Source organism: Rosa chinensis, chromosome 7 (assembly GCF_002994745.2).
Source record: "Rosa chinensis cultivar Old Blush chromosome 7, RchiOBHm-V2, whole genome shotgun sequence".
In the NCBI taxonomy this organism is placed as follows: Eukaryota; Viridiplantae; Streptophyta; class Magnoliopsida; order Rosales; family Rosaceae; genus Rosa; species Rosa chinensis.
Genome location: NC_037094.1, coordinates 48,465,473 through 48,489,819, shown reverse-complemented (window position 1 = coordinate 48,489,819; position 24,347 = coordinate 48,465,473). Strand labels below are relative to the sequence as shown.

The window sequence follows — 24,347 nt, the reverse complement described above, 5'->3', positions numbered from 1 at the left end:
CCAATTTAATCATATTAACTTAAATCTTGTTGTCTGAGGACAAATCGCCTGGATCCCATGTTGAAGGCTAGTTCTTATTTGAGAATGTTTTGTTTATTTGCATGGTACCTTTAGATTTTGCAAAAATAACCTTGAACTTAACCGCAAACTTAAAAAGGTGTTGACTTGGGTACCAAAATGAATGTTGAAATACAAAGTTGAGACGCCAAAATAACATTCAAAATTTTGACAGTGTGTGATTTTTTTTCCCTTCAAAGAAAGCTCCACAAAATTCATAGGCTTCTTAACTATACAAACCACCACGGGTCAACTGCAAACATTTCATTGGTATACATGAACTAAAAGGATATTCCTACATCATTTTCAACATTCTACAAAGGGGGTTAACTATTTAACCTAGTATCTAGGCTACAGTTGGATTCAAAATGACCCTTGTATTGTGGGCACTTCCACAATTACATCTCTAATATTATAGGCAACTACTTTCTCTGCATCTTGAATCTTGAAACTGGCTTTGAAACTTGAGAAGCAGAGGACTGCAACAGTCAAACGCATCATTACTTAATCAAAAAGAGTGCACCAAAACCAAAATCTTAATAAGTATATTAAAGTAACATCAAATCTACCTGCGATATAGCCGTAGTTCTTTCCCTTGATTTTATCTGTAGATTATCAGCGTGCTCCACAATAGAACCTGTAAAAGCCTACACAGGTGGAGCGGTAAATTTAGTACCAACTGAAACAATAATTTAGCAAGTCAATTTAAAAGGCTTTGAATTACATACTTTCTCCCTGTCAAATTTTGGTTTTGAACTTTCAAGAGAAACCTGTCAAACCAAAGGATAACCATAAGCAGGATTTGAGTGTGAGTTAGTAAGTGTCAATGCACATGTGTGCCATGGCCACATAGAGAAGTCACTCATAGTTTGCAGCGAAACTCTATAAATTCCACAAGCATAAGTTGGTAAATTTAGACAAATATTGAGCTAAAATAGGCAGTGGTGACTTTAAGCCGCTAATGTAGACAGTGGAAAAAGTTTAGTATTTAGCTGGTGTTCTTTGGTGTTGTTTATAATCTTATGTGGAAATATTATCCACTGCATTGTACCATCCTGTTTTAGTTGTTTCTTATTATCTTTTTTAAATAATTGTTTTCTGTGGAAGCCTATTCCCAGTTTCCCACTATATGCAGCATAGAGGCACCAAGAGGAGTTGACTATTCACTTTGCTGCTATGTTGGCAAGAAAGCATGCCAACTGCCAAGACCCACGTGAAAAACAGGAAAATTGATATGGAGAATGTAAGAGAAGCATTATATACCTGACTTCTTGATAAAGGCACAGTCTGAACATTCTCAACTACCGGAGACACCAAATCTTTCTCAGCAACACTTTTTACATCACGGCCCAATATATTTTCATGTGATACTTTATCTGAGCAAGACACCAAAAAAAAAAAAAATCAATTAAATAGTAAAGTGAAGTTGAGATGGCATTACAATAATTGGGGAATATATCTCTTCATAACAGAATCTAAAAAATAATACACCTCAACAGCTTGTCCTATCGAAACATAACATCATAGGAAGCCTCGGGTATACAGCCGAGGGAAAAAAAAAAAAGATGCATTGGCTACGGATGTATTAAGTGATGTATAAGAGTATATATAAAGAAAGTAGATAAACAAATGACAATGGAGAAAGGGCTTATTCTATGCCTGATTGAGAGAACAGGGGGAAAGAAATGTAAAGATATGAAGCCATATTCTATATTCTCCTGAGGAGAGATCCGAGGCACTAAATACTTGTTTTAATAAATTAGTGGCAAAAAAAAAAATGTCTTTGCCTATTTAGCTTACATAATAGCATGTTAAAAGCTATAATGATACAAATAAGCCGGCATCTACAGCATGTTATTGCAATCTTTTGTGTAAGGCCGATGCAATCCAACAAGTAAACATGCAAGGCCCTCATTGACAGCATGGTCTACTGACAACCAATATAATACAGAGAGAGAGAGAGATTTTAGAACTAACCTTCATATTTAGATACCAGACCCGAACCCTGCATATTCAAATTTAACCAAAAGATGATTTAATAAGGGGGAATCTTACTGGCTTCTAAAGAGACCAACAATATCTGAAACATTTTACGGAATGCTTTTCTATAATTTACCCTATAAATTATCATTTTGTAAACCGTGATCCATTTGGTTGGTATCTCCAATTAGCCAGATAAAAAATTTATATTAGCATTTTTAAACTAAAAAAGAAATCACTAGTAAAACATAGCATCTAAGACATCAAGGCAACTCATTTTGGGGGGGAGGGGAAGAAAAGCTTTGAGTATATACGATTATATGCAGATTGAAAAAATGAAAAGACTTCTTTCCACAAGGCAACTCATATATAATATAACATGGTGATATTATATTGCTAAATTACATTCTGTATTTGATACTACCAACTTCATATATTTCAACAATTCTATTTCATTTCAATGTCTATTTATGACATAATCAAGCTTCGTCCAGTCATATAAGCCTTTTTGTTATTCATTTTTTGTATTCATAATTCATACTTACCATTTAAAAATTATTTTCTAAGAACACTGTTTATAGTTAGAGAAAGAGTTCAAATACTTCATGAGGATGAAATGATATGATTTCAAAAGAGTGGCCATACATTTTCGAAAAAGATTTTCAACACTCACTCCATATGCTTCCTCTGGATTGAAAAAAAAAATTACAGACTGGAAGGCGACGAAAATAAACAATAAGATGACGTCACTTACACTTGGCACATCAGTAAAACTATCTTCATTAGAAGCAATTCCATCTTTTGTCTGCTCTGGAGGTTTCCTTGACTGGTACTGCTATATGACCAGTGATTGAAATTGAGCATTAACCCTTTCTTAGCTTGGAATTGTAATTGTCCATTACAAGTCCAAAAGTGCCTTTAATCATTTCTTTAACACCTCAAGAAATGGCTAAAAAGCTAACACATTACCTCCGAAATTTTGAGATTCCCATGGAGAGATTTCTGATCAGAAAGCTGATGCAAACCATGCTGAAGTTGCTCATCCTCATCACTTTGTGCCATATGACTTTCAGCTTCACGTTCTTCTTTCTCAAGTTCATCCATCCTGGCCATCATACGAGCAAATTCTTCATCTTCATCAGCAGGTTGTGCAATTACAGCTCTAGAATTATTAGCATAATCTTGCTTGGGTGTACCTGAAACAATTGATCCCACTTTTAATTTGAATTGGAGCAACATAGAACAAAAGAGCATAAACCAAAAGACATAACGACAGATTTAGATGAAACACCAGATTCACTAATATATATATATATATATATATATATATATATATATATATATATATATATACACATACATACATACTTTGAGCATTTTGTTGAATACACGCATGCGCGCGCGCACACACACACACACAGGTGACAAGACATTGGTCGGTTGTTCTTATATATATCGATCATTATGTATCCAACATAAATGCTCAACATACAGGCAAAGAAATAAAACAAAATAAAACACTCCATGTAAAAGCAATATAAAAATAATACCCAAAAATCTATAATAAACCTTCTATATAGAACATCAAACTTATCTACTAGACATGAATAACATCCAAGATTTTTCAATCTAAATGATAATGCATCTAAAGGTGCGACAAATTTCTCCTTTGCTTTTTTCTTCGTTTTCTTTTCTTCTTTTTCTTTTTTTTTTTATTTTTTTTTATTTTTTATTTTTATTTTTTAATAGAACCAGCTTTTACTGATCAAACATGATACAACAAAGTGAACAAGGACTCCGCAGGAACAAATCAAAATAGAAGGCAGAAAGACAACAAACAAGACAAGATAAACTGCCAGCAAATCAGCCTAATCAAGCGACAACCTATAAAATACAGCTGCTTTCCAAGAAAAGATTATAGAAGAAAGAGTGTCAGTTTGAAGTTCCCCAGAAACAGAAGCCTAAAAAAGTTTCCCAGAACCCAAGTCTCTCCCAAAGCTTTTCCAACACCGCACCTATATAGACCTCAAAAATCCTTTTATCTCTTTCAATCCAAAGCACACAGCTATCACACTGCAACGACAAAGAACTATGGCCATTTTTTCTTTGTCAAGCAGAATCCTTTTCAGTTAATATAGAGTTATCGTCCCAGTTGAGCTTATATAATCCACACCAGCCTCCCTCAACAGCATTGACCACACAATATGCAACTTCACACTGCACAAAAAAATCAACAATCCCCTTCGACTTGCACAACACAAACACGGGGAGATAAGGAGCAGCTTGGTCTCCTCCGCTGAAGTGAATAACATGCGTTCACCCCTCCTATTTGCTACAAGACATCCCAAAACTTTGACCTTGGGGGAAGCTTAGCTTTGTATACAAACCTTGTTGCAGGAAATACTTGATCACGATTAGCATCAATTGGAACTCTGCAGCAGGACTTGCATAAGAAATTTTCCAGAAGTCTCCAGCTTTCCTTTCATACATTTTAGATTTAGAATTGTACTCTTTCTAGCAAAACCAACAAAGAGGAAAACTCCCTACCCTTCCATCATTTAAAATTCTTCTATGACTCAAGTAACTCATGAGTTGTTGCCATTGAGGGAAATCAAAGTATTAGTAGTTAACAGAGGATTGATATACAAAAGGAGCACAATTTACGACAGGATTCTCTGGAATATAGCTAGGTAGGCATCATGAGGAGGTTTGATTCCCAGACCACATGCGAGAATAAGTCCTTTATATTCAAACCAAAGCCCCAATTAATGCCACAGGAAATATAAAGACTAATGATATTTCAAAGCAGGGATCACTTAGTATTACATCTGTTATTTAGATCCTAGGTTGGTCTCAAATTAGTCCATTCAAAATTCATTCTATTCCTTGTCTGAATCAAATAATTTCAAAAAATAAAAAACATAAAGAATTCATATGTATCTGTGAAATTAACAATCCAAACAGCAAAGATCAACGACTTTAGTTAGGGATCTCTGGACACATGATTTGGTACTTGGTGAGAAAGTCTGGTGGTCCCAAAAACTACATGAGATATATATCAATTCGAAGAACTAAAAGTGGCCTCTTTTTATATACCCGTTAAATTGCATTTGATAAGGAAAGCATAACTTATCTTGAAGCCATGAGTATAAAGGCAGTTTAAACCAAGCTGACTTGAAATTGCATGGAAGTTAGATGGTCTCTCATATACAAAGATATAAGCCAATTCTAAGAGGGGGATTTGCAGACCTCCCTCTTTCCAGCAACCACTTATTTGTTCCATTCTCGGATATACTTCATTCTTTAGGTTCATTACTAGGATCACTACTTAAAAAATTAGCCAAACCAAAAACCATTTAATGATCCAAACAGTGCAGACAAATATTGTCGGATAAAACTAAAATGAGAATGACTCTTGCAGAGGTAACAAACGAATCAATGGTTCTGTCCATTAAACTACATGCCGAAAAGGGGGAGGTCCACAATGTAAACTACTGGCAGGTTTACACAAATGTAAAACAGAAAGTAAGAAACTGGCTATACGAATTTAACAGTGAAGTCCAAATTACTGAGGAAAAGAAAGAGGCCTCACATTCTCTATCAGAAGAACTTTCCTCCTCATAATCTTCCACTATCTCTACAAGGCCCTCCTGTTTTTCAAGTTTTTCAACAATATCAAGTTCAAATATACAGATATAAACCTGTGTAATAAGATGAAGGTTTATGGAAGCAAAATTTTTAACCTAATATCTAAAACCCCAAAAAATGAGACCAAAAAGAAGCGTTGAAGAACCCTTAAATACATTATAATTTATATGCTTTCACATGTTGTGAAGATGCACGTACTTGAAAACTTTTCCTCTCTTGGTGTGAATATAATTGCAAAACGGAAGAGATCTTCGTCAACAACTAGTTCAGATTACTTTAGGATGTAATTCATGACTAGTTCATGGTTCTAATAGAATCTTGATTGAAAACAAAACTATATGCATAACTAGAGTCTGTCAGGGAGCAAGTAACTCGACATGAATGAAATCCATAAACAAATTAAATCTCCTTGAGCAATATATGAACCAAAATGAGTCAAAACTGAGGGTTTTACCGCTGCTTCGGTGGCAGTAGCATTGAAAAAGGAAGCCTCAGCTTTGAGATCCTGAACCATGGCCTTGAGCGAATCGACTTGGGACTCCAATACCTTCCCTCTCCTGTTCAAAATATCTACTGTTTGCTTCGAAGTCCTTTCGGCATAGTAACCTTCTCCCAGTAGAACCTAGCAGCAAAGCAAAATTATAGCATCCATTTGGCATTGATAAAAACCCTAAACCCTAAAATTAACACTAAATAGCCGCACCATAAACTCATTGGTGTGCACCAACCGCCCAGGGAAAAATGCTGCCTTCCCAAACGGAACCTACAATTACATAAGAGCAAGTGGTTACTACAAATTCAAATTCACATTCAAATTAAAAAAATAAAAAATAAAATTGGGGATTGATTGGGTGAGGGGGGGCTTACCATAATGTCGTGGTGGAGGTGTTCGGGGAGTCGGGCGACGAGGTTAATGAGGTCTGTGTTGTCGGCGGCGAAGCCACGGAGGTGGTCGAGCTCGAGGTCCTTCTGGGCGATCGTGTCCTGCACGCGCTTCGCTGCTTTCTGTGTGTCTTCCACTGAGAAGACAGAGGATAGAGGCGTCACCGTGCCTTTGCCTCTCATGGCCGCGGAGGTGGGAGTCCAAAACGCACCGTTCGATGGAAGCTTGATGCTGTGAGCAGGGACGTAGCCAGGAATGACAGGAGGATTGGGCTAATTTTATACATACAAAAATTTTGCGAAGAACTCTTTTTTTTTTGAGATTTGGAACCCAGTGAGAGGCTCATCCGGCAATGAATTCACCTTTTTCATTACGCAAGACACCTCTCACACCACTATGAGTTGCTGACCATAGAAGATTTCGGTATTGAAAATGGGTTCACAATCATTAAATCAAGCTGGGCCAATGTTATTCGATCGGAAAAAAAAAAAAAAAAAAAAAGGCTGGGTCAGTGTTAAATGATAAGCCTAAACGACCCCTCTGGCCTCTGCACTTCTTCTTTTTTGACTTGTGAGTGGAAGACTTATTCTCTTAATTATCTTCATATACCATCCAAATGATCCAAATTATTATTTGAAGCCATTTCAGATATATTAAATATCAGATACCATTTTACTCTGTCCAGAAGAAACACATGCCCATAGTATTATTACCTCGCCCATATGACCAGACACCAAATATGCAATTATCAAACACCAAACACCAAATATGCAATTCCCAATTATCAAACATCATCAGGCATCAGCAATGACAAATTGACAATCAATTATCAAATATCAAGCATCATCAACAAGACAACAACCCATTCCAAACCATTACCAAACATCATTGTAGGCTTGTAGCTGGACAACCCATTCGGCCATTCCCAATTATCAACCCATCATCAACAACCCATCAGCAATGGCAATCAATCAACCAAAAATCCAATACCTGGGATCTGGGATTGAAGGAGTCGCAGTCTCGCAGAGTCGCAGTGGAGCCGTGGAGGTGGCTCGGTGGCGGAGGAGGTGGCTCAGGCGTGGAGCGGTGGAGGTGGCTCGGCGGACTGCCGGGACTCGCTAATCGAACCTAGAAGGCTGGAACTCCTGGAAGGCAGAAGCAAAATGGGGACAGCGCCAAAGGGAGAAGGGGAGAGTCTGAGAGTCGAAAGCATCAGTATATTTTATTTTTATTTTTTTATTGGGCTATACCCATACTTGGTCGATTTTGGACCAAATTTTCCCCTGGGCTGTAGCCCAAGTAGCCCTTGTCTTGGCTACGTCCCTGGCTGTGAGTCTGTGGCTCTGGGTGCTCTACAGCTTTGAGAGAGAAATAGAGAGCGATCAAGTACTGAAGAAGAAGACCACACGCAGGCAAAGATTTAAAATCACAGAATTCAGGAGACGAGTAATTATTTTAAAGTTTTGGGGTACCGCAATAAATGTGATCTCTAACAGTATAAATTAAGCTAATTCGTTTTAGGAGAAATGATGACTTTTAGCTCTTAACTCACTCATCTCATAATGTCAGTAAAAATAGAATCCGTGACATTCACGGTATCGATTATTTCAGATAATCAATAATAGATTTCAGCTCACCGGTTAAATTGAAACCATTTTAATGGAGCTCATCTCTTGTAAAAGGGAAGCGATTTTTCTTTATTAAAAGGACGAATTAACAAGTTGTTGCTTCCTAAACCAATCACATTAGCACGGACCTTGATGTACATGGGAGATAGTGACTGAACTCTTTAGAGGCCGAAAATGGCCATGCCTCCCAATTTTTTTTACAAATTCCTTATGCATAAACAATTAAACGAAATCAATAATTTCTTATAATTGCTCTCCTTTTTCTTTTTTTAATAAATCATCGCATAGATTTTCATTGAGCATATAACTCTGGCTCAAGTGGTCATTACATACCATTCCGCTGTCATCTATAAACAGACAAGAAGTTGTAGTAAATATCACAGTGGTACATAAGGTGTCACTCATTATACATATATTGCTCACTTATTAAAATAAGTTTATTTAACTATGAACTCAGCGCATAATAATAGGTTAAGTTAAAACAAAAACTTTTTTGGATTAAATTCAATTCCTCCTAGTAGGGGAAGGAACTTTACAATTAAGAAACGAGTAAAAGATAACCAAATTGACTCTCTAGACCCAAAAAGTCCAAGCCTAGAAACTAGTATTGTTTCAGGCCTAGATAGAGGCCCAATAAGCCCATCAAGGACCATACCTAGCAACAGCCTAGGAAGCCCATCAAGAACAAATCCTAGTTGCATATCTAGTACCCACCAAGACATCCTTGCCGCCATTGGAAAAATCAATTTCAACCGACCCAACAGTCATCATTCGACCCATGTTGACTACCCCGTCACCACCTCCATGTTCAAAAACAATTGCGAGGTCCAGAGTCTTCCATCAACATCACAAGCAGCCCTTACATTTACCGCATCGCACGACCACCAGAACTACCGCCATGAAGAGCAGCCATAGTCATTCTCTTCCACCATAACACACCCTCATCGCTAAACCCCGATTTAATTCTCGAGAGCATAAGACGCCTTTACCATCCGAAGGATAATAGGACGAATGTAATGATGTTACTCCACCACCTTGGTTCTCCTTGATCCTCCTTAATTGTGACTAGAAAAGTTATGACACCACCGTAAGTGGTGGTGGACCGCCATTTATGGTGGTTAGCGGGAACTCAAAATTTTACTTTTTGCTCCACATTTGACCATCATTCTTCCAACTCCGATTCTCCACTTCAAAGCCTCAAAATTGATATATCCTTCACTCTTGCAATACTTCCTAAATAAACAAAAAAATGATTTAGCGAAAGCTAAAATAGACTCATTAAATTCAATATTTAGGGGAATGTGTGTGTGTGTGTGTGTCTGTACAGTGCTTCTCTACTAAGGACCTCCGCATATATTAAAATATGCGGATTTCTGTGATAAACTCACTTTTCGAATGCATATTCACATCTTGACCGTTTAATCTATAGGTCTTAACGTATAGATCACATATGCAAATTTTCAACCAAATTGATAATCGTTAAGGTATTCATAACTACAATTTGCAATTATAAACATGAACGATTCAGGTTTGGACATATTCAGTTCGTTCATTGATTTAATCTAGTTAGATACTTAACGATCATCAATTTGGTTGAAAATTTGTAGAAGTTATCTATACATTATGACCTAAAAACCGAACGGTAAAGATGTGGATATGCGATCAAAAAGTGAGTCTATAAGGAAAATATGCATATTTTAATTATTTAATATATGCGGAAATCCTTAGCAGAGAAGCACTGTGTGTGTGTGTGTGTATTATTCAGAGCGAAGGTTTGCTTTGAAATTAAAGTGCACATTTAGAGTTTAGGGTCACTTTTTGGTCGCATATCCACATCTCGACCATTCAGTTTTTGGGTACTAATATATATATCATCTCTGCAAATTTTTAGTCAAATTGATGATTGTTAAGGTATCTAACTCGCTTAAATCAATGGATGAAATGAATCTATCCAACCTGAACCGTACTCGCTCTAATGCAGTTATCAATGCCTTAACGATCATCAATTTGGCTGAAATTTTGCATAGGTGATCTATACATTTGTGTGTGTGTGTGTGTGTATGTATACAAATCATATCCAGAGCGAGGCATCGCTCTGAAATTAAAGTGTGGTTTTAGAGTTTAGGATCACTTTTTGGTTGCATATCCACATCTCGACCATTCAGTTTTTAGGTACTAATGTATAGATCATCTCTGTAAAATTTCAGCCAAATTGATGGTCGTTAAGGCATTGATAACTGCCTTAAAAAGAGTACGGATCAGGTTGAACAGATTCAGTTTGTTAATTGGTTTAAGCAAGTTAGATACCTTAAAAATCATCAATTTGACTAAAATTTTGCAGAAATGATCTATACATTAGTACCTAAAAATTGAACGGTTGAGATGTGGATATGAGACCGAAAAGTGACCATAAACTCTAACCTCGCACTTTAATTTCAGAGCGAGGTCTTGCTCTAGATAATATATATATATATATATAAACTATGGCCTAAGAGCAATCTCTACTCTTCTCTTTCGTCACTTGCTAGATGAATTTTGTCGTCGACTAGCTAAAAGCCTAAAAGTCATCCCAAAATATAGGAACTTCATATTTACCATGCATAGGATCCGTTTGTCTTGTTAACTAGAAATAAATAATCATACAGTAGTGTTTACATGGTTAGTAACTGACCAAAAAAGCTACGCTAAATCATCATTAAATGTAAATCCAACAGTAGAAAACAAAAGAACTAAACTTAAAAGTAATTCTTTCCACCATTAAGACAAGAATTTTATTTGTCATCGTCAAATATTGCTTTTTTTTTTTTTTTTGACTTTGTCAAGGGGAACCCAAAGGCTTCCTAGGCCCAAGATAAACCCCTTCGACGCATGTGAAATGCTCAAACTGTGCATTGCAGCACAGTGCCTAGCCACTTTGACAGCTTCGAGGTTCGAACCTAGGTTGGGGAGCACACCCAACTAGGTAAGAACCACTAGGCCACTTGCAGTGGTTATCGTCAAATATTGCTTATGCTACCTCAACAATCCCACAGTTTGCGTACACGGCCATAAGTGCATTGGCAATAGAACCAGTTAAGCTTATTTCATTCTCTAATATCGACTGATGAAATTTTTGTTAGCGTGAGTCATGACTTAATATTAGGAATGTATGTGTGGTAGAGAATAGAGATGTAAGTCAGTTGTATTACTGTAATACTCTTAATATACCTCAATTATGAGATGAATAAAGTATCAAACAATTCATTTTCTCTCAATATATATTTCCCAAATTCTTGTTCTATTTGACTCCCGAGTCCTGAATCGGGAAGTTGTTTGCACACTAAGTAAAGCACCCCAGTCAATGTTATTTCATTTGGCTTAACTCCCAACCCACTTCGCAAGTGACCATGAATTTGAATATTCCAAGAGATGAAATCTCTCACATAACTTTTGTCGAACACCTTACGTGCATCCTCTATTTCTCTGAATCGAACAATCAAACCCATCCAAACCTAAATTTTACGGCAAAAAACCAATACCAATCACTCTCTAGTTCTCTCCAGTCTCCACTGAAAAAAAGCTTAACCCTCCACGCTTCTCTCCCTCCCTCAAATCTTTCTTCTACTAGAAATTTCATCCTTGGCTCGCTTCAAGTCTGAAACATTTAGGAAGGCAAAGTAATTGGGGTGTGCTACCATGCGAACAATAAATATATGTGAAATTAGGCCTGCAACTGGTTACTAATGAAATCGTGCCACGTCAACCAAGTAAAGCAGTTTTCGGAGTCCCGGAAAATGATTAAATTACCAAAATGCACCTAAGAATCCAAGTGTCAAGCAACGGGTAGCCCAGTAGTCCTGAAGTTCGGACATTGATAACCGAGCCTGGTTTTTACCGACTTGGGATCATTACAAGGCTACTACTACTAGGGTGCTAGAGTTTCTGGGTTTAGGCATCGTGGTTTCTCTGCAATTTGGGTGAGCTTCGTTTACCTCTTCTTCTTCCTTTTTGCTTCTCTGCTTATCTTTCCTGCATTTTCCATATGAACAGAGATTGGGTGTCTGAGGATGCTGCTTTTTTTTTTTTTTTCTTTTCTTTTTTCTGAGGAGGGTTTTAGGTTGGGGTTCTTGGTAATGAGGTTTTCAAGTTAAATTTGTCTGCAAGTGTTGCCTCTTATGAATCTTTAAGAGTAATCAGTACGATTAGAACACCTACATTCTGTTATATATAGACATTCTTTGACTGGGGGTTACAGGGTAGTATGAACTTTGAAGAATTTACCTTCCATGGGGGGTTCTTTTCTGTTTCTTGGTTTCTGCATTTTGGGTGAGCTTCTTTACCTCTTCTTCCTTTTCCTGCGTTTTCCTTTTGCTGCAAAAAAAATGGGTTCTTTGAGGTTGGGGCTCTTGGTGAGGACGGACCATGTGTTGAAATAAGTTTTTTTTCAAAAGTCAAATTTTGCTGCAATTGTGGCCATGTATGGTTGTTTTAGAGTAAAGGGGTGTCTCATTGGGTTACAGTGTAGTATCAGTATGTTTACTTGCCTCTCATGGGTTCATCGGTTCTCTTGCCTTAACTTTCGTGTTACCGGTGGTACGCCCAGCACTGTATTAGGAGCAGAAGCTAGTTACTTGACAAATTCTTTGACATTTGCACATCATTCTGCTGGTATCAACTTGACAAATCCAGATTCTTTTGATTTAGTAAATCTATAAGTTCCACATTTTGCGGTTACTAGTGGAAATTTAAAAACTTTTGGATGCTTAGATGTTCTGTTGCTTTTATAGGTTTTACTTGGTTAGATGTAAGTGATATTTGGATGCTTAGAATAATTCTATAGGTGCTATTTTGGATTCTTAGATGGCTGTTGCTGTTAGACAATTGTGAATACATGTGTTTTAATGATCTAGGTTCTGGAGAATTTTTTGCATTGGGGTGTGAATAGGAATGGTGGTTGTAGAGGCGGTGCCGCTTTTGGCATCATCAAGAGAAAATGTGTCACGAAGTGATATCCCTTCTCAGGAAAGATTGGAAAGGTTTCCCATGGAGCATGGAGAGTGTTTTTCCCATACTAAGTCACCTGAGTTTAAGAGGCGTAGAGTCTCTGCTGTTCGTGATTTTCCTTTAGGGTGTGGACCATATGCTCAGTTAAGCAGTTTGAGACCTGTCAAAGAGGTGGCTTCTGTTGGTATTCCAAAGGAAGAGATGGCCACGGCTCTGTTGGATAGAAATTGTTTTTCACTGCCTGATGGGTCCACATCTGTATCTAATGACAATGGTCCAGCAAAGTTTCTAGATAAAATGTATCCTCGTCGAAGTGTAGTGGAAGCTGTCTGGGACTTTCCTCCATTCTGTGGAATAAATGCTGCTTTGGAGGCCAGGACTTTGGGTCAAAAGAAGTTAGTCATGGGTTACAAAGCATCATCATCAAACACAGCAAAGACTGATGTGAAACAAACGGGAATTGGGGACAGAGTTCAACCTAACACTGACAAAAAAATTCACAGGGAAAAGCCTTTTGATATATCTCATTCTCCCAACCATCTGCATGAAGAAGATTTCGAAAGCTCGCGACTTACATTGGATAAGTTGGTTGTGTTGGGCTTGATGGCTTCATCAAATTGTCCATGGAAGAAAGGATGCAAGCACAAATCAAACAGTGGTATCAGTGAAAGGAAAAGAGAGAAATTTCGGGTAGAAAGATCTAAACCAGCTTGCATAGCAAAAGATGAATCAGAAATTGGAGGTATATTTCAGAAGAAGAACTGTCCTGTAGCAGTAAAGACTGCTTATCAAGGCAGAGGTCGGCTTGTTATGAGGGATGAAGAGTATTCTCTTGAGGATGATGAAAACAAACATGATCATGTGTTTCCAGCATCATGCCATACAGATGGGTGTCCTCCTCCTTTTGGTCCCAGTAGTTCAAGCAGCAAAACTCATGATAACACAACTGTCAGAAACAAGGTGAAGGATACATTGCTTTTGTTCCGAGATGAATGTGGGAAGCTCTTGCTGGAGGAAGAACATAAAAGGTCAAAGGGAGGAGGAATTTCTCACCGAAGGGTCGATTTGGAAGCCTATAAGATCCTCAAAGATAAAAAAGTCTTTGTAAAGTCGGGAAAACAAATCATTGGAGCTGTCCCGGGAGTTGATGTTGGTGATAAATTTCAATACCGAGTGGAACTCAACATTATTGGCCTACACCGCCCGACCCAAGGAGGTATAGATTATGGGAACTTTGGTGGTAAGCTCCTTGCAACCAGTATTGTTGCATCTGGTGGCTATGTTGATGATGTTCATAATAAGAATTCCTTGATCTATACCGGCCAGGGAGGAAATGTGATGAATAGAAAAGACCCTGAAGATCAGAAGCTTGAACGAGGAAATCTTGCTTTAAAGAATAGTGTGCAGAAGAACCCTGTTAGAGTGATCCGTGGCTCCAACATGTTGAATGGAAGTAGGACTTATGTCTATGATGGACTTTATTTGGTAGAAAAATATTGGCAGGAAAGGGGGCCTCATGGAAAGCTTGTTTTCAAGTTTCAGATGAACAGACTTGAAGACAATAACTTGCTTGGAAACTGACCTGCGAGGTTAAGGCTGCAAATTCATCTATCAGGTATTTGGATACTGCAAGTTAGGAGTCAGATACATATGTAGTGCACCATACTGAATTTGGTTGAGTCACTGCATTTTGGCCAAGTGTTTACATTATAAGATAGTATTGCAACAACTGCTGGATGTAAAAGGATCGATGTTGGGAATCTGATAGACTAGGGATTCATTCATGCATTATGATGTTATGGGTTCCTTTGGAGTTACTGTGGTTGTTTTCACTCCTGCAGATGCATGCTCGGCCTTGGCTATAGAGGAAGAATGGCTAACCAGTGTTTCAACCATCTAAAAGAGCTATGGTATCATTTATATTTTGGATTTGTCAGCAGTTAGTAAGGTGTTTCTGTTAGTGACAGATATGGTAGGAACTGACTTTTGTGAAGAACTTGACAGAGAAGCATAGGTTGAATAGATAATGGAAAGCTTGTAATCGATCTAATTACGTCTACATTTGCTGTATGCAATATTACAAGATGGTATAAACTGGGTTATGTGAATGTTGTGTTGAGTTTGATTATAACCATACTAGCTTGCATTTTAGAACTTCAGGAACACTGATATTCCCGCCCAATATTACAGTTCACACCCTTGGGAGTGCAAATACATGAAGCATAATTTATTACCCTGAATCTAGTCTATGAAGTTACATAGCTCTGAATACATTAACAAAAAAGAATCAATCTTGTTTTGCTATATATAAGCTGTTTACTGTTATTACGTATCAGGATAAAAACTTGAGAAAAGATCAAAAGAAGGGAAAAGAAAAAGACGGTGAAGAAAAACAGTGATAGAATGGAAGAAAATATTGATGGTGAATTTACCATTCCTTCTCTTTCGTTTGGTTCAGAAAACAGAAGTCTAGAAATTCTTGCATATAATAGCCTTGTAGCAGTGAATGAAGTTGGTCTTCCATATGGGAAAGGAGACATGATGGAGACTCACCTCTGCTTTCATCACAGCAACTGGATCATTCTGCACAAGTATGTCAGTTCAGTTGAGTTAGTATCTGAACCTCCTCTTCCAATTCCAAACACTCCGTTATGGTTGCAAGTTCCTCTTCAATGGTGGCCGCCGGAGGCCGGGGAATGTAAAATGGCATCATTTGAGTCAAGTTCAACAGAATTTAAGTAGTGATTTTTTCCTTTCTCACCCGATACGAAATTTAAGGATTGCCAAGATATCCAAACTCACTAGCTAAACAATACCTAAACATATTGACACGACGTGTATAATGAATACGAAGGAATCACAAAATATATACAACTTTACGATATGATATAATGGACATGATTGTTGAGGAATTGAAAATCAATTGGGGCTTAGGGTTTGTGAGTGTTCATATTTGGTTTATTTGATTTGGTTGGGTAGCTAGTGCCAGTCCAGCAGACGTGGTGACCAAGCTATTAATAGTCAATATTAATACTTGCCATTCCATTATCAGAGCCTGTTTTGAAAGGGCTAGTTGAACTATTCTCTAAGTTGTACTGAGAATACTTGAACTAGCTCTTTGGTAATTAAATTGATGTACCATTTTGAATCGAAAGCCTGAGGTTGATGTCAGTTCGATGATTGGATGAGTATTCTCCTGAGTATGTATATGTAGCAGGGACGCACAATAGGTGTTCGACGAAATGCATGTCAGAGATGTATGCCATTGTTTTTTCAATTTTGTTTACTAAATTTTAATAGGTAGTGTGCTTCATTATTTTGTGCCCAACTATGTGCTATGTACTTTACAGCACGTTGAACTTCTAATTTTATGTGGTGATAAATTCAAATAGTTAAATATTAAAGCAAGGGTATGAACCAATGCACTCTGATGTGCTGATGTGCCTTATAAATGTAAGATTAGAATTGTTACATTAACTCTAAGTCCTATGATGTCTAGGCAATTCTTGATTGTTGTCAATTGCACCGGGATGGCTGTTGCTTTAGGCACAGCTTTCCTTGAGATATGTTCTAAGTTTGAGCATGTTGAGAAATCCTTCCAAAAATCCAATTCAAAGTGTGAGAAGAATTTGAGTCACTAGCTTGTTTGATAGAGAAACAGATCGATGGGGGTAATGCTCAAAGATGTAGGATCCAGTATGCGATTTGTTTGACAGATGGCACGCAATTGTCGATCAAATGATCTGTCTAAAACAGGTGACAGAAGGCAGATTGGTTTATTACTTACAATAAACTTATAAAGGCTTTGGAAGAGTTTTCTTGTTACATCCATTGCATTATGTCAAGAATGGGAGTTTCTCCAGCAATAATTGACATGCTTTTTCAGGAGGTATGTCTCCATAAGGTCTCTGCATTTTGAGTGAATTCTTGAAGTACTTATGTATCAGTAAACTTAAGATTTTCTTTTCTTTTTTCTTCTTTTCTTTTGGTGATTCTGGTAATCCATGTAAAGCTAGATAAATAAGCTTGAATCGTTTGCATGGAAGCATTCCCACCAAGATCCCAGTCATTGTGCGTGAAGTTTTGAGTGTTCCTATACTGTCAGATATTATTGGAACCCAACTCACTTCTAGTCTGAAGTCAAGAATAAAAAAACACATATCCTTTTCGTATTGAATTTGTAATCACTCTGCCCCTTCTTCATTACCACTTTTAGTTTCTGGTTACCGTGCCTTTCATTGATCCCTAATAGATAACGACTGACATGAGATGGAAGTGTATATAGGACTTGATGTTGATCCAATAAGCACTTGAGAAGCTCGAGCTTGGATCAATTATTCTGTTGAATATCCCAGATTTAATCCTCAGACTATAAAATTTGGAAAATTTCACAGCTGCTTGGTACTATGGACAAGGCTCCTTCATGCAGGATAAGTCCACATTACTAAGCAGTATCTGATATGAGGTGTCGGGACTTAAATGAGAATTAATAATGAGATAATTTTGACTTTTATTGTTCACATCATTATATGCAGTTGCACTCCTGTTTTCTCGACTTTGGAACCATTCTGATTTACTTTCTCCGCGGAAAGTGATACTGTCTTATCTGAACTCTCTGCGGAAAGTGATACTTTCTTATCTGAACTTAATGTTCTTCCCTGCCAAGCTTGGTTGATTAACACTACTTTACATTGAGATGATCCTGTCATCTCGTTCAGTACATGGTGTGGTGATGAAACTTCATGTGAAACTAGTTGAATGGCTTAAGTCAGTGGTTACAAATACGACTGCTGAGGGAGATTGAGTGAGCTAGTAAGTTGCCAAGAAGCCTTCTGGTTGCCTTATGTTGTGTGCACCTGAGCTCTGATCACGAAGAGGCTCAAAATGGTGCATGTACCTGAAGCTGATGGATGAGTTCCCTTTTAGAGATGTAAGCTCGCATTAATTTCCCGAATAAATCTTGCTAGCTCAACTTCCACTACCTAGACCTGGTGTTGAAAGACACTGTCAATTTGATATAATATGCAAAAATTTGAGCTGGTTCGGGGTCAGCTATACCATGTTATCAATATATAAGTGTCCAATATACATTTTCATCTTGAATCTGTCATATTTTGATGAACTTTTCAGCCACTCATTGTAGTTTATATGCAAGGAAATCATGTCATGCAAACTTATATGACATAATGGGTGTATAGGTTCTGTGTTGGACCGTAAGTTGAAGACACTATGAAATTAGTGTGAAAGGTATTCTGAGTGCTCTTTGTTTAAATGCTCGTAAACAACATCAAACAGAACTCTGCGGATTTTGATTGTCAAAAAATGGTTATTTTCTGCAAATTCCAGGACCGCAGCTGGAATGTCTCAGCAGTGTGAGATTGAATTTGGTGACAATAGCAGGTCTGACAATGGTACCTAATCGAACTAACGAATTGTTATTGAGAAAGCAAGAAGCTGAAGAAGAGAAGCCTCACCAGTCACCAGCAACAAATACAATTAACCAATTGACATTTAAATTCTAACGATACCGGCCATTCAACTTTTCCTATTAATTTGGCTACAAAAGAAACCAAAACTTTTGTGTTCATTCATATCATGTCATTGAATGTGAAGGTTCCTATTAAAGAAACAGCGGATCATGCAAATCATCCTATTTAAGAAAGATGAGTAAATGTGCAGAGAATCCACATTTGATTCGCTTTCTATTAGAATTAAATACCATGACAGTGTTCTTGGAAAGTAGGTGCATGCAAAAATGGAAGAAAATGCAGGAAAAAAAAAGGCGAGCATTTACAATTTTACATCATATATATAGTAGTTAAGTCTGGTGGCATTTCAATTTGAAACCAGTTGTGACCTTTGAGAATACTTGCTCTGATTCTATGGTTAACTCTATAGGGCTTTTCGCCTTTTGTGCTGTTTTTCTTTTTCTTGATGCTGCAAATGGGAAAACTCATCACCACAAGTTTGTGGTATGCCTCTCTCTCTCATGTCGAAATGAGTTTTCTGGACACACCAGTTCAACTCTCTCGATTGGACAAACACATTCATTTGGAAGATAATATTGTCCCTCTCTCTGCATCTCTTGATCTCTCTAGCTGTATCTATATAAGTATATATAAATGCTGAATTTTGTTGCAGGTAAAGTCATCTTCTTATAGTCGACTATGTAGTAGTAAGGACATCTTGACTGTGAATGGGAGATTCCCAGGGCCAACTTTGAAAGCCCACAGAGGGGATAAAATGGTTATTGAAGTTCATAACAAGGCAAATTTTAACATCACTCTTCATTGGTGCGTGGCTTAATTACTCCTGCATAATGTTTAATCATTATTAGTTTCCCAGGCCGGTTTCAGATGATTAAAAGTGTTTATCTGGGTTATAGAAGCACTTTTTTTCCTCAGAAAGCTCTTTCAAGTTCATTTCCTGGAAAGACTTGTTAGTTTGAATAAAAGAAAAAAGAATTATGTGCTCCTTATAAAGCAATACCAGTAAAGCGCTTCAACACTTCTAAACAGACATTTATGATCACATTTTCTCTATGGTGCTAGAGTAAATATTAACATGTGTGTTGGAAATGAATTGATACAGGCACGGAGTTAGACTAGTAAGAAATCCTTGGTCGGATGGACCAATGTATATCACACAATGCCCTATACAGCCAGGAAACAAGTACACCTACAGAATTGAGTTTACTACAGAAGAAGGAACAATATGGTGGCATGCACATAGTGGATGGGCAAGAGCGACGGTTCATGGAGCCATTTTTGTTTATCCCAAACCTGGATCCAGCTATCCTTTTCCAAAACCTTTTGCCGAGGTCCCTATCATACTAGGTATGTACTCTAGAGCCTTTGTTATATATGTTTAAAAACATAGTGTAATTTTAGTTGTTCTAGTTCACAAGGCATTTATCTCCAACAAAATGTTGGAAGATGTCTCAAATTGGAATCCCCCTCACCCGTTTATCAAAAAAAAAAAAAAAAAAAAAATAGGAAATGAAAGAGCTTCATTAGAATTCATGATGCAAGGTTCAGGCTTGCACTTAATTAAGTAATTTATTTTATTTTATTTCACCTGCTAGCTAATCTTTTCCTAAATTTGCACTTTATTAACTATCCATATACACTTTCGGGGTGGTCTTGACTCTTGATGCCCATTTAAGTTTGAGATCTCAGACTAGAGATTTTACTCAACTTAGTTAAATCTTCAAGGAAAGAAATCTGTATGAGAAAAATGCATGAAATTCAAACTATTTTTCTAATCTATGTTACATCGAATATATGTTTTTTCCTAACCTAAATATATTAGTCGGTTTTAGATGCCCATTAAATGTTAAAAGATACACTGTACATAGGTGAGTGGTGGAAGAGAGATGTCATGGAGATACCAAGTAATGCAAATTTAACAGGAGGAGAACCTATACTCTCAGATGCCTATACCATAAATGGAGAACCAGGCTTTCTATATCCATGCTCCAAAAAAGGTATACAGTCAAGACTCGATCAGTGTCTTAATAAAGAAGCTAATTTGAATTATATTGGTACTTAAACATAATGCTCCACTGCAGGGACCTTTAATATGCTAGTTGAACATGGAAAAACCTATCTTCTTCGGATCATTAGTGCGGTAATGGACGAAGAGCTATTCTTCGGCATTGCACATCACAAGCTGATTTTAGTCGGAAAAGATGGTGCCTATACAAAACAAGTTGAAACCTCCTACATAATGATAGCCCCTGGCCAATCCATGGACCTGTTACTAGAAGCAAACCAACCTCATGGGCTCTATGTCATGGCTGCAAGAGCATATTCAAGCGCCATCGGAGCTGGTTTCGACAAGACCATGACATCTGCCATTGTTAAATATCATGGTTCAGATGATCACCACCACCAGCCTCGAGGACGTCCTGCCTTCCCACATCTTCCACCCTATAACAGAACACAAGCAGCAACAGACTTTACCAAGCAATTTAGGAGCCTTGCAACAAAAGACCACCCTACCAAAGTCCCATTACAAGTAGACACCCACTTGTTTTTTACCATATCCGTAAACCTACTTAACTGCAGTAATAAACCGTGCACTGGTCCCTTTGGGAAAAGATTTTCAGCTAGTGTCAACAACATAAGCTTTGTCATGCCACCGTCGATTGACATCCTTCGAGCTTACTATTATAAAATTCCGGGGGTATTCGAGAAGGATTTTCCAGAAAAACCACCAAAGGAATTCAATTACACTGGTGATGATCTTCCAGAGAGATTTTTGGCACCTTCCTATGGGACTAAGGTGATGCTTTTGAAGTACAATGTTAGTGTTGAGCTGGTTTTGCAAGGGACCAATGTGTTAGCAAGTGATAACCATCCTGTACATTTACATGGATATAGCTTCTATGTTGTTGGCTCCGGGTTTGGAAATTTCAACCCTAAACTGGATCCTTTGAGATACAATCTTGTTGATCCTCCTGAGGAGAGTACTGTTGGAGTTCCTAAAAATGGCTGGGTCGCAATCCGATTCAGAGCAGATAATCCAGGTGATGATCATGACTTTACTAGTATTCTTTTCCGGTAGATTCATGCTATTCACTCTCCCGTATTGTGATTCTGCACTTGTTTTTAAAATAGTATACTAATGCGTTTCTAATATAGGATAACAAACTGAGAATGTGAATAGCGACTGCCTTCTAATTTTCCATTTTACTAACATTTAAATTTGTATAAATTGTTTTTCCGTTCAATTGCAGGCGTGTGGTTGATGCATTGTCACATAGAGCGTCATCAAACATGGGGAATGTCTATGGTGTTCCTAGTCCAAAATGGTGTTAGTCATCATAGTAGAATTCTATCACCTCCTCATGATTTGCCTACTTGCTAAAGGGAACAGATTCTTACATAGATTTTGAGCTACTGTAAGAAGAAGAAAACATAGGCTTGTAATTCAAGAGGTATTGGTGCTTATACTAAAACTTTTTAATTTGTTTGTGAGGGTGTATGCAAACTTGAATTTTAAAGTGGAATTAAACGCTTGTTCTAAATCACTATAGCTAGCTAGCTACCAGCTGCACTTGTCCCATAAGGATCCAATTCGACATCAAACAAGGCAAAAGCAGAAATTAAGAATAATGTACTTGTACAGACAATAAGTACAGTTCATTTGTAAAGCAACACTAAGGAGATATTAATTTCACCCATAAGCCATCTATGACTCAAATAAATAATTCAACATCAATATGAATCTACTAACTTGAATGACTTCTGTGTCTATTGTATTTGTAATGCCCAAAAACTTTGCAATCTCTGCCAAATCTGCAAACAGAACAAAAAAAGAGATGTAAATAAATTGCTACATCTATTACATCATGCAGGACTTTTTGGAACTTGAAAAGGTAAATAGCCAGGATATAGCAGCTGACTTTAGGAGAAAGATATGCAGTTATCAAGACATTCAAGACAATAAGTTCTTCATAAAAATGTAAATAGATCTCTATCCCAACATCAAAAAGGAAGTAAATAGTGCAATCTGTCGAAATTTCATGACATTAAACAAACAAAGAACGTCAGCCGTCTTATCTATTCAGAATTGGGAAGGGACACCATTCCATGGTATTTTGTATAAAGTAAAAAATCAAAATCAAAATCATATCCCCAAAGCATGGCAAATGGACAAGGAAAAGAAGTAATCTTAATATATTAATGTCACTAACTATAACATCTTCATTCAATATCCCAGAGACATGAAAACTGGTGCATTTGATGTTAGAGACTAAGTGCCTATTTATATGCCCCACCACTATATTCCTGGCATGCTGCGAAATAGTTCAAAGATAGAAAACTAAGCATTCATCAAAAAAATTGTACAAGAAACATTAACCAGAACACAGTGCCTAATTACACCCTCCTCCAACCCTCCCCCTCCCCCACTTCCACCTTCCCAGAATACTCATCTTCACTGTAGTAAGTCAAATTCTTTAAAATCATATCAGATGCAGAAGTTAAACAACGAATTAGAAACGCCAGTTGAGCAGAGCTCTAAGCAACTTTAGAAAACTTCACCACAAAGCTCCAACCATTTCCACACCCAGAAATGCTGAAACTCTCCATAGATCTCTTACTTTATCCCCCACTGATGAACTAACTACTCCTAATATAACCACATACATGAATTTCATCACACTCAAAAACAACTTCTACTTGAAAATGAATTTTCAGCTTAAATTTCCTCAATTAACTACAAAACAGAAACCGAAAACCAAAACTCGAAGCCACAACTTGGCCTTCACTTAGTTCTACCAATCATTCCAGACAATCAAACCCCTAATCGAACTGCAAAATCAACAAGAAATTCAAAACGAGCTGAATCACTAATACTATTTGGAATTCGAAACGAAAAGGTGAATCAACAAATTGCAGGAGCGAAGAGCTACTGAGAATTTAAAGCAGGAAATCGAAGATGCAGAGAAGGTGTTCGATGAAATTACCGAGAGAGTAAACACGAGAGAGAGAGAGAGAGAGAGATAGAATATGGCAGCTCAAATTTGAAGAAGAAGATGTGATTTTGGCGCCAGAGAGTTCACTGAGCTTGAAAGCTTTGCAGGCGAACGGTGAAGACGAAGTGAGAGAAGGGAGCTTCGAGAAGAAAACATAACGTTAAAATCAGATCCCTCTTTTTTGTTTTTCTTTTTTTAATAAAAAAAATGTAATATACTTTGATAAAACAAATAAAAAGATAATATTAATTTAATTCATTTACGACATGCTATAAAAGTATGTCGTAAAAGACTAGTGAAATAACTCATTTACGGCACACATATTTGTGTGCGCCGTTAATAGATAATTAAATTTACGGCACACATAATATGCATGCCGTGAATGACATAAATAAACATATTTCGACGGTACACATGAGATGTGCGCCGTAAATGTCAATTTTTTACAGCGCACGTCAAATGTGCGCCGTAAAAGACTGATTTTGCTGTAGTGCTACCAGTGCAACTTTTGCTGTAGTGCTACCAGTGCAACTCAGGAGACTCTATGATACTAGTGGTGTTTATCATACATTTACTTTACATCTCTGCCTGAAATCAAAATTACAATCTAATTCAACCAAAATTACTACATTAACAACGAAATTATCATATTTGTTTTACACTATTTACATATAATTGAACTAAA

At 37.3% G+C, this 24,347-nt stretch overlaps 3 protein-coding genes and 1 long non-coding RNA gene across 10 annotated transcripts; 2 read left to right on the top strand and 2 right to left on the bottom strand.

Moving 5' to 3' along the window:
- Nucleotides 1–211: 211 nt before the first annotated feature.
- On the bottom strand, nt 212–7,971 carry LOC112179091 (RNA polymerase II subunit 5-mediating protein homolog). Of its 6 annotated transcripts, none has more exons than XM_024317412.2 (12): nt 7,903–7,971; nt 6,553–6,806; nt 6,389–6,448; nt 6,140–6,307; nt 5,630–5,687; nt 3,007–3,233; nt 2,792–2,872; nt 2,035–2,062; nt 1,321–1,433; nt 786–827; nt 627–704; nt 212–536 (listed from the first exon to the last, which is right to left on the bottom strand). In XM_024317412.2, exons 2-12 carry the CDS (start codon nt 6,748–6,750, stop codon nt 480–482), a joined length of 1,110 nt encoding a protein of 369 aa, XP_024173180.1. In that variant the 5' UTR covers nt 6,751–6,806; nt 7,903–7,971; the 3' UTR covers nt 212–479. The 6 variants fall into 6 exon arrangements, with proteins under 6 accessions (XP_024173180.1, XP_040367079.1, XP_040367076.1 ...); XM_040511145.1 differs by lacking the exon at nt 7,903–7,971 and adding an exon at nt 7,559–7,843 and having other exon boundaries at nt 1,321–1,427; nt 6,553–7,025; XM_040511142.1 differs by lacking the exon at nt 7,903–7,971 and adding an exon at nt 7,559–7,842 and having other exon boundaries at nt 6,553–7,025.
- Nucleotides 7,972–12,108: 4,137 nt separating this feature from the next.
- Nucleotides 12,109–15,287, top strand: LOC112180322. 2 transcript variants are annotated; one of them, XM_040510377.1, is made up of 2 exons: nt 12,109–12,152; nt 13,086–15,287. In XM_040510377.1, exon 2 carries the CDS (start codon nt 13,123–13,125, stop codon nt 14,758–14,760), a length of 1,638 nt encoding a protein of 545 aa, XP_040366311.1. In that variant the 5' UTR covers nt 12,109–12,152; nt 13,086–13,122; the 3' UTR covers nt 14,761–15,287. The 2 variants fall into 2 exon arrangements, with proteins under 2 accessions (XP_040366311.1, XP_024174621.1); XM_024318853.2 differs by having other exon boundaries at nt 12,124–14,794; nt 15,021–15,287.
- Nucleotides 15,288–17,920: 2,633 nt separating this feature from the next.
- On the top strand, nt 17,921–22,123 carry LOC112178057 (laccase-14). Its single transcript, XM_040510511.1, has 6 exons — nt 17,921–18,109; nt 19,321–19,472; nt 19,771–20,015; nt 20,537–20,665; nt 20,750–21,709; nt 21,920–22,123. Exons 1-6 carry the CDS (start codon nt 18,071–18,073, stop codon nt 22,048–22,050), a joined length of 1,656 nt encoding a protein of 551 aa, XP_040366445.1. The 5' UTR covers nt 17,921–18,070; the 3' UTR covers nt 22,051–22,123.
- A 136-nt stretch (nt 22,124–22,259) lies between these two features.
- On the bottom strand, nt 22,260–23,810 carry LOC112180436. Its single transcript, XR_002928291.2, has 2 exons — nt 23,654–23,810; nt 22,260–22,481 (listed from the first exon to the last, which is right to left on the bottom strand). It is a non-coding gene; the product is annotated as an uncharacterized LOC112180436 (long non-coding RNA).
- Nucleotides 23,811–24,347: the final 537 nt, after the last annotated feature.

Bases quoted from the DNA above. Each gene is read 5' to 3' on its own strand.
- LOC112179091 (XM_024317412.2), bottom strand. From the start codon at position 6,750: ATGAGAGGCAAAGGCACGGTGACGCCTCTATCCTCTGTCTTCTCAGTG. The intron at 2,873-3,006 runs GTAATGTGTTAG...CTGGTCATATAG, and splicing joins GGAATCTCAAAATTTCGGAG to CAGTACCAGTCAAGGAAACC. The intron at 1,434-2,034 runs GTTAGTTCTAAA...TGTCTTGCTCAG, and splicing joins TCTGGTATCTAAATATGAAG to ATAAAGTATCACATGAAAAT.
- LOC112180322 (XM_040510377.1), top strand. From the start codon at position 13,123: ATGGTGGTTGTAGAGGCGGTGCCGCTTTTGGCATCATCAAGAGAAAAT.
- LOC112178057 (XM_040510511.1), top strand. From the start codon at position 18,071: ATGTACCTGAAGCTGATGGATGAGTTCCCTTTTAGAGAT. The intron at 19,473-19,770 runs GTGCGTGGCTTA...GAATTGATACAG, and splicing joins TTTAACATCACTCTTCATTG to GCACGGAGTTAGACTAGTAA. The intron at 20,016-20,536 runs GTATGTACTCTA...CACTGTACATAG, and splicing joins CGAGGTCCCTATCATACTAG to GTGAGTGGTGGAAGAGAGAT.